This window comes from Engystomops pustulosus, chromosome 3, assembly GCF_040894005.1.
Source record: "Engystomops pustulosus chromosome 3, aEngPut4.maternal, whole genome shotgun sequence".
Classification (NCBI taxonomy): Eukaryota; Metazoa; Chordata; class Amphibia; order Anura; family Leptodactylidae; genus Engystomops; species Engystomops pustulosus.
In genome coordinates this window covers 145,101,263-145,117,206 of record NC_092413.1, presented here as the reverse complement: position 1 = coordinate 145,117,206, position 15,944 = coordinate 145,101,263, and the positions used below count along the sequence as shown (strand labels likewise).

The 15,944-nt window shown below is 39.9% G+C and overlaps 1 protein-coding gene across 6 annotated transcripts in view; it reads right to left on the bottom strand.

Moving 5' to 3' along the window:
- The window catches only part of LRCH3 (leucine rich repeats and calponin homology domain containing 3), a 73,963-nt gene extending 58,402 nt beyond the window's left edge, over positions 1 to 15,561 (bottom strand). For 5 of the 6 annotated variants that reach the window (XM_072142434.1, XM_072142432.1, XM_072142431.1 and 2 more), the window contains exon 1: positions 15,205 to 15,479. In XM_072142434.1, coding sequence (XP_071998535.1) covers positions 15,205 to 15,445 — 241 coding nt within the window. In that variant the 5' untranslated portion in view covers positions 15,446 to 15,479. Of the gene's footprint in view, positions 1 to 15,204 lie in introns of all 6 variants that reach the window. The other variant, XM_072142433.1, reaches the window with a different exon arrangement.
- Positions 15,562 to 15,944: the final 383 nt, after the last annotated feature.

Genomic DNA, 15,944 nt, shown 5'->3' with positions numbered 1-15,944 from the left:
AAAGGAAGTTTCACCACACATCGGGAGGGGGATTTTCGCTGCACCGTGTAACAGCGTATGAAGCTGCTGCACGAAGGGCCTCTGGTAATGCCTCCTGAAGCCGTTCAGGCTCATAAGCATACTTTTAAGTTGATTATAGAAGGAAGGAGGCCATGTACAACACATATAGGAAGATTACTACACAGTGCCTGGATCTGTGAGTAAGTTTACCTGGTTAATCATGCTTGATTTTCATGCTGATTTCCGTTAATGCACTATTATATAGAGATTAAAAGATATCTCTAAATATCACTATATTGTCCCATTTTAGTAGAAATCCCCTGGAACTGCATTTCAACCTCCAGCTCAAAGCGCCTTTGCAGTTTTGTGGAGAAAAAAAACCTCTTTTTTTGTGGCTTGTAAGCTGCAAGTAACATGAGCTGTGATGGTCTTTCCTATTACATGTCCTGAAGTACAGAGTCCAGCATTAATAAAAGTCATTCACAATTCATTGGCTTTTTTAATGGCTTTAATTGCTATGTGATAAATACACTCATAGCAAAGATGAGTGCTGCTGGAATATACACAGGCAGCTGCTCGGTTATTTCTTTTCTATTCTCACAGATGACCTGGCAAAGCTCCAAATAATTTGAGTATTAATGTACAAGAGTGGCCTCTTCATGCTAAAAATGTGACTGTTCCGGTCTCGTCTCTGTAGCACAATGATCTGTTTCAGATGATGTCATTGTGTGGAGGATGGCCTGGAGGAGTTATTACAAGAACACAGGACTTTTTATGGACATCACATCCCCCCTGCTCACACAAGTAAATGGATAGATGTCTAGTAGACAATGTGGCTCTATACAAAACAGCCAAAACCTACATGTCCTGCTCCTACAAAGACACATATGGATTGTGAATACAGGCAGCGCTCGACTTTATTACACCCAACTTAGAGACGGATCTCTCTGCCCACTGTGACCTCTGGTGAAGATCTCTGCATGCTTTACTTTAGGCTACAATCACACAAACATATGGGAGACGTATACATGGCATATAAATGTCCCCCATACATGGCAATGAGTGCACAGCACCTGCACCTTACTGTTCCGTAGCCGGGAGAAAGATAGGACATGTCCCATCTTTCTCCGGAATACGGAAGCCTGCCCAGCCCCCTGTAGTATACAGCCTGCCCAGACCCCTGTAGTATACAGCCTGCCCAGCCCCCTGCCCGCAATATAATTCCTTAGGAAAAAAATAAACACGGTACTCAACTTTCGACGCCCCCCTCTTCTATGCTCGGCTCTGTGTCCCTGCGCGGTCCGTCACAGGGATCGTGGTGTCACCCACTTGCTGACATAGTGTGTGTGTGTGTGTGTGTGTGTCTGATGTCTCAATCCCTGCGACAGACAGCGTTTGGTTTTTCTCATGACTCGAGTATAAGCCGAGGAAGTTTCTCAGAACTTTTTTGTGCTGAAAAACTCTGCTTATACTTAAAGGGGTATTCTCGTCTGGGCATTCACATTCAGTTTGATTAATCTGCCATTAATAAACATTTCTTTAATTAGATGTTATTAAAAAAAATGTTCCTATGTGAAGATAATTTTCCATAAAATGTAGTTATGTTGTCCCTTAGAAACGAGGTAGCTACCTCGGATACGGCCACCTCTGCTGGAGAGATTTCAGAAATTAAAAAAAAAAAAAAATTGTATATGAAATATCTGGGAATTATTACATGTCCCACAGCCATCCTGTAGTAATGATCGCTGAATGCATGTGGTCAGGCAGGGCTCAATAGCACATGTCTGGCCACTGCTGCCTAAATGTGAGGTGGTCATAACCGAGGAAGCTATCTCAGTCCTAAGGGACAACATGGCTATGTTTATGGGAAATTATCTTCACACAAACATTTTTTTTAATAACATCCAATTGAAGAAATGTTTATATATATGGAAGATCAATGAAACTGAATGTGAATGCCGAGACGAGAATACCCCTTTAAGTAAATATGGTATCCAGTATGTAACATGGGGCCTACCTATACACAAGAGCATTGTTCTTTGATTAAACTTAAACCCCTGACTAACCCTCACAGTAATAGTATGTATGTCACAGTGCACAGGTGTATCATACAACCTAATATGCCACAACAATTTAAGAGAAAATACATAGAACTATGGAATGCATAAGGACCTAGTAACTTAAAGGAAACCTACCACTTGTAGTGGCAGGTTTCCGATGGCAATACCGAGCACCAGCTCAGGGTGAGCTGGTGCCGGAGCTTATTTTAGTTAGTGTTTTAAACCGCGGTATCGCGGTTTAAAACACTTTTTAAACTTTATAGCCGGCGCAGGCAGGTACGCGCTCGGTGCTTACCGTGCGCGCGGCTACATAGGAAGTGAATGAGAGCCGCATGCACGGTAAGCGCAGAGCGCGTACCTGCCTGCGCCGGCTATTAAGTTTAAAAAGTGTTTTAAACCGCGATACCGCGGTTTAAAACACTAACTAAAATAAGCTCCGGCACCAGCTCACCCTGAGCTGGTGCCCGGTATTGCCATCGGAAACCTGCCACTACAAGTGGTAGGTTTCCTTTAAAGCACCAGAATTCAGATCCTGATTCAGTTACAAAATGTATTCCTTGTAATGCGTCTACTCTAATCGATGTAAAATGAACTACACAGGTCATTTGTCTATATTACCGGATTAGCAGCCAAAAAGCCAATACGGCAAATTGTTGCCACATTTGGCTGTTTGACCCTCAATCCAGCAATATGTCAGGGTCAAGCATAGCCGTGCAAGAAAAAACTAAAGATTTTTGTGGAGCATATCATTTTGTCATGTGGAGCATATCATTTTGAGGCGCATATAGATGTGTGAACAGACATTCAAAGTAAAATGCAAGCGCAACTCTAAAGTTGACAAAAAATTTTTTAGTACAGCTGGAGAAAGCCTTTGACAACAATTTCAACAATACTTCTATCATGATGCCAGCTTCTTCCTAGCTGTAGATACAGCCTGGCATATTTATCATAATTGTTTTATAAAATGATATTCAGCTATTCCTGGCATTCCTGACATGAATCAGGACAGCAGGTTTGTAATTGTTCGACCTGAATCATGTGATGATCACATTCTTGTGACATCACTCCATGTAGTATTTTCTTGCACTCCTCCCCTATAGCCCCTCCCAGCAAGCCTCCTGTTGTCTCTAGCTGTACTATACAGTTTCCCTTGGTTACTAGAAAGCATGACAAATGAAGAATAGCCTTGGGGGAAAGGGGAAAGCCTCTGTTAGCAGCTAAACACCTGCAGATAGAGAATAGCTTATTTTATGCTCAGTCCAGAGGTGGCAAAAGTTATATATTTTACAGTTTTACTTTAAGACAGAGGCTATGAAGAGTCAATAAGGAATGGAGTGCTCACCAATCAGGTGAGAGAGCTTTGACACAAGCTGCCCCATAGTTTATCGAATTTGTCTGGGTGGCCCCTATTTTTTAATAGAATATGCTTATAAGAGTCTAAAACATTTACTACGTTTTTCTCCACTGTGACAGAGTGGGGTCATCTATTCATCCATCGAACAGCCATTCCTCCTCATCCAACAACCCTAGAAGGAAAACCTTGGGAGTTAATTGTATCTGCAGCTCAGTCAATTATATAAAGGAGGTCTATTAGCAGTCTCCAGGAAGCCGTAATAAATTAACAGGACCATATAAGAAGACAGCCATGACACAGGAAAGTAGGGGTTCTGCCCATTCAATTTTTTTTTTTTTTTGCCAATAGATCATGTTGGTCAGTTACTGCATACGAGTTGAAGAAAGTAAGTTCAAAAGATAGTATGAGACCTCTCTATTTAGCACCATCCAACAGTTGCATCCAAACCATTTGTGACAATGGTAATGATTGCGGATCCTATGGTACAGCTATGTCACATCATAAAGGTGTAATGGAGCTGAAATGCTGTTAGGCAACCACTACATACCAGAAAAATATTTTACCCCTTCCGACATGTTCCAGCTAGTGAAAATATTTCAACAATAACTCAAGGGGAAATTCCAGTTTCTTCAACAGAAATACAAGGCTGATGATGGAGTCTCAGAGGAATCCTGCACTGAACAATCTTTAGGCCTTTCAAGGAGCAGATTCTTGCATAAAAGATATTCATATGATTTAAATTACATAATGATTTTTGCTGTTCCAATGTATTCTGCTCTAGAAACTCCGCTTCATGCACAAAGATTCTATGAGAAAGAAATTGGATTTTATCCCAAATTTCCATTCAAGAAATACAGCAGCAGTTTAAAAAAAACCCCCCAAAATTATATATTTTTGTTTTATTTTCTTCTCAAGAAAGGCTTAAAAGGAGTTGTCCAGTTTCAAGTAAAAAAAAAAAAAAATGTGGTTTGTATACGTAAAAGTTTTCAATATACATTTCAGTATGGATTCCTCAGTTTTCTAGATCTCTGCTTGCTGTCATTTTATAGAAAGCTTCTATGTTTCTTGTGGATAAACAAGTCTGTGACTTCGATGTGCTGTCCAAATGTCAAATGCCTTTTATTTATCAAGATAAACACAGAGGGAGGGTGTGACTCTACATAAAAGGTGTACATAATTAAGCAGCTTCTTTGTCTTAACTATACGTACTATTATGTCCTGGTGCTGCAGGGTTCTATGGAGAAGGATAATACAGCTGATAGCCGCCTGGTGCTGCTGGAGCTGGCACCAATCAAGGCAGTTTAACCTGTTAAGTGCCACAGTCAAACCCGACCAAGGCACCTAACTTACCATTCCATGGGTGATCGGTTGCAATGGCTCCCTACAGTCTAATTGAAACTTGTAGGCTTGCCATGTGTACTGATCTCTAATAGCCAGCAGATGGCAGGCTATTGGAGATCAGCAGTAATATTGCAATATAATGCAATATAGTAGTATTGCATTATATAGTATTAGCAATCAGACCCTTAAGGGTTGAGTTACCCTGGGGGGTCTAAAATAATGGCGAATTAAAATAAACTGTAAACAAAAATAAAAAGTTTAAAATTGCTCAACTTCCCCTAGATCACATATAATAAACAGTAAAAATCATAATCATCATAGGTATCGCTGTGTCCCAAACCGCCCGATCAAAATATATATAAAAAAAAAAAAAAGATTCCAGGCTGTTAACACCATGACGGAAAAGAGCGCCCAAGCATCTGAATTGCCACTTTTTCCCCCATTTTTCATCCATGAATATTGGAATTTAAAAAATTAGCAATCAGTCAAGTAGGTCCCAAATTGATATAAATTAATATGCCAGATACTGCAAAAAATAACAAATTATACAGGTCCGTACACCAAAGTGTGAAAAAGTTATTGGCTTCAGAATTTGGCCAAATATTTATGTATAAAAGTTTTTTTTTTTTTAATCTAATAAAAACTATATAAAATTTGGTATCCGTTGATCATAGCGACCCAAAGAATAAAAGAGAAAATGTCATTTGGAATGCAGACTAAAACCCGTAAAAACAGAGCCCACACAAATACACCACAAATGTGTTCTTTTGCACTTGGATTTTTTTCCAGCTTTCCAGTACATTGCATACATTACATGAGCACAATTCTCTATGGTCCCATTGGTTGAATGGGTAGTAGTCCCAATTTTTAATTTTGACCATTTACATTTTAAAATATGTGTTGTTCATGGCTCTTAGCCAAAAAAGTTCCGGACCCCAGTTCTAGAGTATATAAAAACAACAAGGGAGTTTGATTCATAAACAAAATGTTATAAGACTATTAACAATTAGTTAATTTATTGACAAACTGTCTAAATACTGGGTTTTGGGTCTTATCATAGTGGTGTCTTTGTTGCAATGTGAGACATTGGGATCTCCAGATAAAGTGTCTGGGGCTGCACTCATTCAAGCTTTATCTGCATTTCACACCTCAGTATTGGGGAGAATCCTTTCCTTAGCACCCAGATAGGGCCGCAAAAGAACAGGTCTGTGGTTTGTGGCCATGTGTTACCCACACAGGATTTCTGATCTGAGTTTTGTGGGGTTTTTTGACGGCTTTGCAGGAATATTGGAACCAAAAGCTGTGTTCCAGTACTATAATAAAGCTTGCAACCAGGAATGAATGATGGGAGCACAACACCACTGTCTGCATCATCATAATAATTCCACAGCTCGTAAAAAAAAAAAAAAAAAAAAAAAAACTTTGAAGTTCCCATGGCATGTTTTTAAGAAGGAAATATGCTGTCAGAGACTTACCACCATTTATTTTTTATTATTTTTTTAAATCTTTTTCCTCCAGCATAAGATAATCGTCTGCTCCTGATTGAGCCTAGTTTTATCTAATGTATGACATCACATCAGGTGGCGAAATCCTCAACAGAAGGGACATGTTGCAAGTGTGAAATTCTAATCTGCATCATTTTGCAACTACTGCTTCTTGCAGCTTCCCTGGAGAGGTTCAATGCGCACTCACATACCACAAGCATCAGTACAGGTATATACAAGTACAGCTACAACTGTATTTGTTTGCTTATTGAAAATCGAGCATCTAGGATGAGCGGGGAAAAAATCCAGTTTTTCCCTTTTTGCAGCTCATATAACAACAAGCGCAGTGTTCTGTACTAGAGCAGAGCACCAGATAGCCATAAATACAGTGTGGCCACAGTTCAAAGCATGACATCAACAGAAAACAAGCCATGAGGTTCCCTGTAAGCCGTCTGCCTGCTTTGTAGAATATGTAGCTTCATACAGATAAACAGATCTTCTTTCACAAAACACACTGGCTGCTTTATAATGTAATATATAACAGCAGTATATGAAAAAAATCCTATGTCTTCAATAAGGGCTTATTAACATAAATGTTCTCAGCCTTGGGCAATGTCTACAATCTGCAGTAGAAAAGGCATTGCGCTTCAGTTTTATGACCCACAGCATGTATGCGATTGCTAGAATCCCAATGCAGAAACTGCTGCATAAAACACCTCAGGATCCAGAATCTGAAGACCTCATGCTCTTCGCAATAGAAGGCAAATAGATATTGAGCAAAGATAACAAATTATGGAGCTGTACTATGGGCCACACACTAACACCCCCCCCCCCCCCATTACAAAGTTAGGCTACATTCAGACGAGCATGCGGCCGCCGGGTATGCATGCGCCCCCCCACCAATGGGCACACAGCGCCATATGGTAGCGGTAGGGTGCAGCACTGTATCATCCCGCAGCCGGGACATGTCCCTTCTTCCCCCGGAATATGGCGCCGTGCGCCATATATTACTATGGTGAGGGGCAGAGTCGATGTATGCCTGCCACACCACGGTACGGCGGGCATACATCATGTCAATGTAGCCTTAGTCAGACACAGATATGTATTCTATATTTTCACTACAGGAATAAAAATGGTATTTTGTCAACATAAAAACACATTACTTAGGAAATCCCAATTACAACACACAATCATACAAGGCAAAGAGTCCAAGACATAATTACCACGAGCCACTGAAAACTGAGCCATCAACAAAATTATTTTGAGCAGATCTTTAACATTTTTTTCATTCTAGAAATGATAATTTAAAAAAAAATCCACATCCATAGCCATCTCCATGTATTAGCTGTTTCAAAATTATAAGAATATAAACTACAATAGCGAAATTCTCAAAGAATTTACTTATCTACCAAATATGTAATGTCTCATAATAAAACAACTTGCGGTTCAGACAAAATTCATAAGGCATAACTGGAGTATTCAAGGATTTTAAATAACTGAATATTCGCCTCCATATTTTTTTTCTTAGCATTAAAGTATAATAAAATCCAGGAGAATTAAAAATAAAAATATTAAATGTAGAATAAGAAACACACACCCTACGCTTCTGATGAAACAAATAGTTGTCAGCTATCACAAATTCTTCTGAACCTTTAAAATGTGTATCCTGAGGGTGCAGTCACACGCCGCATCTAACGCATGTGTTTCAAAATGCATTGCACCAGCTGGAGAGAGATTTGCCTAATTAAACAGCAGTTAACATTTGTGTTAACACAAGTGTTAACGTTGTCATTTTGTAAACATGCGTCAACAGCCGTTTAATTAGGCAAGTCTCTCTTGAGCTTTTGCAATGCATTTTTAAACAAATGCTTTGTGACTGCACCCGAATGGCCAGGAGTAGTAGGTCCACTGCATACTAGAGAGTGTCATTAAATAAGCAGTTAAGAGTTGTATGGTAGTCTTGAATTTTCTAGGATTATTAAAAAAAAAAAAGAAAAAAATATGAAACTACATACAACAATATTAAATGTGGGCATCTGAACATCTGTTTTTGGAAGAATTTTCATGAAATGCAATAAAACTAGGGAGTACTAACACTAACAAGGCTTATTCAGATGATTATTCAAATGAACATACAATAGCTATCTTACATGCAAGCTGCTTTTAGGTTATCATGAGAACATCCCCCAGATTATATGCAAATTCTCTATATCTACTGAAGTTAGCCAAAATATTTCACTCTTTCCCCAAGTCACAGATGCTTAGAAAACTAGAGATCACCATTTTGTATTCAAACCCAAATAGTGTAGCAGAGCAGGGCTGAGATATGCAGCGTGCGGTGTACTGTTACACAACACGTTATATTTAACTCTGGAGTAATTTGTAGCATGTGTAAAACTAGCCATGGTTCTTATGGAGTAAACTGATGTAAACAGCAGAGTTTAGGGAAATAGCACAAGTAGAAGCAGCGAGTTAAAAGGCGAATTTGCAAGTAAAAACTGACCCCCAAAGAAAACTTTATTAAAAAAAAAAAAAGGTAAGTTTATTCTGCAGAAACTCCAGTTCTGACAAAACTGACTCCAAGCAAAACGTAAACCCCATAAAGGGCTTGGAATTCTTTACAAAACAAGGTGCATATATTTGGTATTTTAGCCCATTAAGCCACCATGACGTTCCCCAACGTCATTAGCATCAGTGCATAAAGACACCATGACCATGGCTTCTGTCATCCTGACAAAAATGCAGGGTAACAGGATCAAAAGGTCCTGTGGTTTCTGAGAGCCAAGACTCTCCGCAACATGTCAGGGGAAGAATAGACGTTCCCCCCTCAAGTGATTGCTGTGATTGGTCATTTGGTACAGACTGACAAATCACAGCAAAAAGTAGGCTTTACCCCTCTGAACTTCCAGGATCAGTATCTAATGATCTTATTATCCTTCACAGAGAAAGGAGATCAGATGCCTACAGTGACCCTCCACACCATAAATCACACCACATACAATTAACCACTCACTGCTCAGCTAAATACCTCTCCCCCTCTGTGCTCTCCTCTCCATTTTGATTTAAGTTTGAAGAAAACCTAAAAATAGTTAATAAAGCTCTTAAAAGTCGTTTTGAACAATTTAAGGGGTGTAGTTAAATTATGCCACTTTTTCGCCATTTTGAAAAATATAAAAATAGAACCATTGAAAAAAGTCATCTAGAGACACAAAAATGACACCACCCACAGTTCCGTGCACCAAAGTATGAAAAAGTTATTTGTGCCAGAAAATGGCAAAATAAAAAAAGACTTTTTTTGGACAAAAAGTTTTATTTTTTTGTACGTGTATGAAACCATTATAAAAACTACAAATTTGGTATCCCTGTGATCGAACCGACCCAAAGAATATAATAGACATGTCATTTTGGGCACACAGTGAAAGCTGTAAAATTCAAGCCCACAAGAAAAACAGAGCAAACAGTGCATACCTCCTAGAAAATACCACAGAGGACCAAGGCTATTACAGATGAATATTATGGCCCCAGCTTAGCAAGGTTTCTTTATGCACTCAATCTTAATGTTTTATTCTTTTATAGGAATAACTACTTGTAGGACAAGTATATAAAACAAAATATTACTAATAAGCAGTAAGTATAGGGGGAAAAAAATCATAAAAGTGAATTTTTAAAAGAATAAAACATATACCGTATAAGCCGACCCGAGTATAAGCTGAGACCCCTAATTTTACCACCAAAAACTGGGAAAACCGAAGGTGGGAAATGCATTGGTCACAGACACCCCCCCCCCCCCGTATATAGCCAGCCAGCCCCCTATAATATACAGCCAGCCCAGCCTGCCCCCAGTAGTACACAGCCTGTCCCCAGTAGTACACAGCCTGCCCAGAATAAAAAAAAAAAAATAAATAAACTTATATACTCACCCTCTGGTGGCCCCGATGTCATCACAGCTGGTCTTCTGGCTTCCCGGCTCCTCTTGTGTAAGATCCTGCTGGGCGCCGCCATTGTTCTCTCCCGGGCCGCAGGCGCTTAGTATGACGTGCCGCTGCTGACGTCATACTGACGAGTATATACGGTAATAAAAATTATTCAAGTAATTCTGGATATGAAAGACTCTTCTTGGTCAACCATATAACACACAGAATCTTGGTCACTAGTGGAATAAATTTTCATGTGTTATCTGTATGCAAAAAAGTGTTTGCATTTGGTGTCCCCTTACCCCAGTACCTCATCCATTAGATTTTCACACATTTCTTATTGATGAGATCCTTGTTAAGAGCCTTGGGTGTCAAATTCCTGCGGTGATTATTGGAAACCTAAAGCTGGGTTCCCAATGGTGTGTATTTAGAGCAGGGTAAGCAGCACAGATCCACCAATACACTGCTATGGTAGTTGTAAAGTGGACAATAGCAATGTTTTGGGTTTTCAAGGTTTGTGCAAAACCGAAATACTGGACAGATGTGAGAATACCACATTTTTTGGGCCACCAGCACTCTAATAAATTGTATCAGCATTTAGAGGCAAGACACAGATGGGCTGTAAATCTTTCCATGATACTTTTTGTGTGTGTTGCTTCCCATGCTAGTTGTGGCTTACAGATGCGAATGTGGAAGTAACCTTGGGCTTACACCTATGGCCCTTTTCCTAATGGCCACACCCGCACATCAATGTCATGGACAGGACACATGGACTGGGGATTTTTGTGCTGTCCTTTAATCATTTTTTACAGACGGGAGGCAAACAATATCCATTAACTGTTCTAAGAGTCTCCTTAAGCTCCATCAAAGAAAATAAATAGAACTGCAACTTTCTTAATGCTCCTAACCATTTATTACTTGTGAAGAAAGGATTTACAATAACAATACCAAAAAAAAAAAAAAAGAAGAACAAAAGCTCAGGAATATTGCCCTTCTACATGATGTCAAACAGATGAAAAAAGTCTAAAGATCAATAACCTAATATCTCAAATTTAAATACCGTAGCCCCTTTATTGAGAGTCAAAGCTGCATCTCCAGTAAGAAATGATTGTTTTAGTAACACATGCTTAAGGATCAGTGTTTTCTAATGTTGTAGCTTACAAGACATGGGCTTACCTGATATTGTACAATCTACAGCATAGCACCACATAGTGCTCTTTGTCTGGAAAAGGAAGTGAAGGCATATAACGCGGTACATTTCTATGACAAAGAGGAAGCATGTCTTTGTGAATAAGCAACGCCTGGCAAGCAGGTGGAAGGATGTCATTATGCAGAACACTATTTCTTCTTTCCTTCATACACTCACATGCCAAAACAAAGTGCAATCTCTCCTGGAGCACAGCCAGGTTCTACTTCCAGAGGTTCGCTGGCACACTGAGCGGATATCAGACAACAGCTGCACATCTGTACACCAGTTGGCCAATTCACACATGAAGAATCGCGTGAATCGGTCAATATATTTTTCAGTTTACATTTTTTACATTACAGTAGTTAAATAATAGGTTCAAACTCATGAATGCAAATGCAAAATATGAAGCTTTACAGCAAATATAGCTATGAGTGGTCTCTGCTGATCTAATAAAAGGTAATCTGCCCATAAACTCCAGGAAGTTACAACAAGCCACTGCAAGGTTTCTCTACAAATACACCCAATAGATATAAATGGCACCAATGCTGCTGTCAGGACCATGTGTTATTCAAGCAAACACACGAGATGCTTGAAGCTCATCACCACATCAATTCAATATTGTTGTTATTATAAATCCCATTTTAAAGGAAACCCATCACCATGGACCTACCTTATAAGGTGGATCTGCTGGTAGGTTCACACTGAAACCCCCTTGACTCTGCCGCTAATTTACATAATACTAAAAATTGCTTTTTAGCATTTTTATACTTATTTGGTTGCTTCGCAAAATATACTATATGAAGATGCTTTTAGCATGAACCTACCAGCGGTTCTATCTTATTTGGTACATCCACTGTGGTAGCTTTCCATTAAGTTTAATTAGGTAACAATGCTCCTTTTACTACTGAACTACTGAAAGTATTCTAAAGAAACCACAGTACAAGCACACCATGTACCACATCAACATCACTGTGCAGAAAAATTAGCTCAAATTTTTATCAGTAGCTTTGGAATGAATGTGATTCCTCGTGACATCAGTGGTGAAAATGATAGTAATGCTACATGAGGGATGCTCTGCCATGTTTACAAATCAGCAATGACATCAGGGACATTAATTTGCACCGTACATCACTGTTTGAGCTGGTGACTGCTGGGGTCACATGGTGAGTGACAATCTCAGAGGGACCATGAAACAACTGGCCCATGTGTACTGAAGGGTATGGGAACATTAGTAATTTTCAAGCCTATACTGGGCAGATAATAGGCATGAATTCGGCTGCAAGTGAATGAAAGCTGCAGAAACCTTTTGTATCACAAGTTTGACCCAGTTCACAACTGTGTTCCGATTGCCATTAGCACTAGAATGATAATGGATGCTTAATGTTTTTGTACGATTTCGATTAGTGATGAAATAATTGAAGCTCTGGAAGAAGTGCTGCATGACAGTTTGTACTGTATAATGTAATAATATATTTAACGTATGTCTCCTATGATTTGTAAAGTACTGTGGAATTTAATGGCGCTATATAAAAATTAAGGTAAACTGTTCTAGTTGCCCATGGAAACCAAGCAAAGCTCAGCTTTAATTTCATAAATGGCTGTGGGATAAAGAAAGCTGAACTCTGATTGGTTGCCATGGGCAACTAGTACAGTTCTGCTCTAATAGACTTATGATAAATCTCCCTGACAACCCATATGTAAACTTTGCTGCAGTATCGCTCAGACATATATTGATCTCCACTTTGTCCTAAAGATGTCCTTATAAACAAATAAAAATTTAGTTGGTTTTAGTGGTACAGACTAACTCTCCTGTCTTAACATGAGAGGATCCTCTCCTCCACTGAGAGATAATCCACTCCCATTGGTTTCCGACTATGGTTTTCTCTCCCGTCCCCACTGAAAACACATGCATACTTGGAAGAACCGAGAGTGCATGTTATATGGTGGAGTTAAGAGAAAAAGCTGTCAGCTGAACAAATGCAAAGGCATATAAGCATCTTAAACTGTGTAATATTTAAAGGAAACCTACCTATTAAGGTATATTTGATGGTAGGTTCTCATGAATATCCTAAGCACTAATCTATTTCCCTAACACTATAATACTTTCTAACTAATCTACAGTTTAGCTAATCTGCAAATTTTCTGAAGAGGCTACTGTGGCCTCTCTGGAGAACAGGAGGAAGGCTACTCCATGCCCCAGTAGCCTCTGCGATCCTTCACTACTTGCACACTGCCAAGTTGAAACTGGCGAGCTGCCATTGTCGCTCGCACGTGAAACTGAAGCTACTGCTGTTAAAATTATGCTAATGAGTCTGAGGATCAGGAAGTATTCACTGCACAATTGCTGAGGGCGCAGGTTGAGACAGTGTAACAGTCTTTAAAGCCAGATCACTGAAGGGCTAGGGTAGCCCCTCAGGTTCATTAGCATCATTTTAACAGTTTCTTTTGGAAGAAAGGAGGCCATGGATAACAAATATCAGACAATTTCCACAGTCACAGTGCCTGGATCTATGAGTAAGTGCCCCTGGTTGATCATGATGCATTTTGATGGTAGATTTCTTTTAAGAAACCATCTGCAGTCTGTTTTAATCAATGAACCAATGTTTATTTCCAGAGAATAACTCAACCCATAAACACTCTGAAACTAAGCAAGGAATAATTCTATCATGTTATGAGATGATAAAAAAGGTGCCTTGACTGGCTGACAAGTGAGGAACAGTGTGGTTACAATCAGAAGGAGGGTGAATAATGTTGGATTGGTTTGTTTTGACTGTTCTTGGTCGGGTCTCTTTATTTCACCGATTCCCACATCACAATGTGACATTAAAAGGGCTGGCCACCTTTGGCTTAAACTTACAAATAATGAGCAATAGATTATTAAAGGGGTATTCCCATTTCAGTTAATGTTTTTATAATGGAAACTTAGACACTTTTCCAATATACTTTCTGTATCAATTCCTCACGGTCTTCTGGATCTCTGCTTGCTGTCATTCTATAGAAAGCTTCTGTGTTTACGTCCAGTGGACAGAAAACTGACCATGGTCACACAGGTGCACAGCTCATTAGTATCATAGTGTAATCAGAGTTGTGTGTCCTGTGTGACCATGGTCAGATTTCTGTCCACTGGAAGTAAACACAGAAGCTTTCTATAGAATGACAGCAAGCAGAGATCCAGAAAACAATGAGGAATTGATAAAAAAAAGTATATTGGAAAATTGCATAACTTTCCATAATACAAACAATAACATTGAATTTGCAGAATTGGGAATACCCCTTTAATAACTTATTCTTCCAGTCCTAGAGAGATGGGGAAAACAATCAGGAAGATAAAGAAGAAAGAAGAGGATTGGGACAACACTGAAGAATTGGTAATGAAAATTAAAAAAGATTTGTAAGCCTGCCCCAGGCCATAGTTAAGGAGATATATTAAAAAGGCATCTACCACCAGGAGGAAGGACTGTATGCAAATGAGTCTGAGGGGCTCCAGGTTCCATAGGTGGTAATTGAGTCTGGTAATCGCATACAGTCCTTCATCCTGGTGGTAGATGTCAAAACTTGGCCAACCCCTTTAAAGTAGTAGCAATGCAGCCGCTCTGTCATTCTGGGTGACATCAAGACATGTCAAACAATTCAAAGGACATCAATTAAAGCCATCAACTTTAGCAGTATATACAGACATGGCTGTGAGACGCTGTCCAACAAGTATATAGCAGCAATGTAATGGGCATCACAAGGCTGAGGATACAAGGTGCCCCAGCACCTGGGAGACACCTGCTGTCACTGCACAGCACCAGGGCGTCAGCACTGCCCCCAGCCCCGTCCTGTCACCCGCAGCTTCCTGGGCACTGCTCGCTCCTCTCACCAGCTTGTGTTGTGTCACTTAGGTCCGGGCGCGCGGCGCTCCGCGGAAACTCTCTCAATTTCCTGCCGCTCAGATTCAGAGAGCCGGTCACCGCAGCTTCCTCGAGGGCCCTTTCTAGTGAACGGTTCCAAGCTGCAGGGCCCACCCCAGTCCCGGACGTAGTGGGCACTCCGTGTCCGTTATGAAGTATGCCAGTGTAAGCGGGCACCGCCGAGCCTTCGGCCAACACCACGGCCGCCATCACACCGACTCGTCAGTGAGCCTGCGCAGCCAAGCTGACGGAAAGCGCGAGCCAGGGGCAGGGACTGGACGCAACGCGCATGCGCTGCATACTAGTCATAGTCTGTCTAAGGCGCAAGCGCACTTGCGGACCGGATGTGTTCGCAGCGCATGCGTGGTGGGTAGTCTCCGATTTATGGAGCGAGTTTAGACTTCTATACAACACAAAATAATGCGGAATGCAGAATTAAAGATGCTTCTATAGAATAAAAGTTCCTCACTTATTTTACAGGCATAAAGATTCAGTGAAGGAAAAAATAATTACTTACAAAGCTAATTTTAGATTTTTAGTATTAATTTTACACCCAACATTTTAAAATTTTCTTTTTTTGACAAATTGTATTTCCTTTTGGTGCCATTTAAAGGGCTTTGCTCATGAACGAAAGTTCTAAAATTGTAATCCCTAGTGATGTTTAGACAATAAAGATCATTTTTTTTTTAGCTCCTATCACTCAGTGATG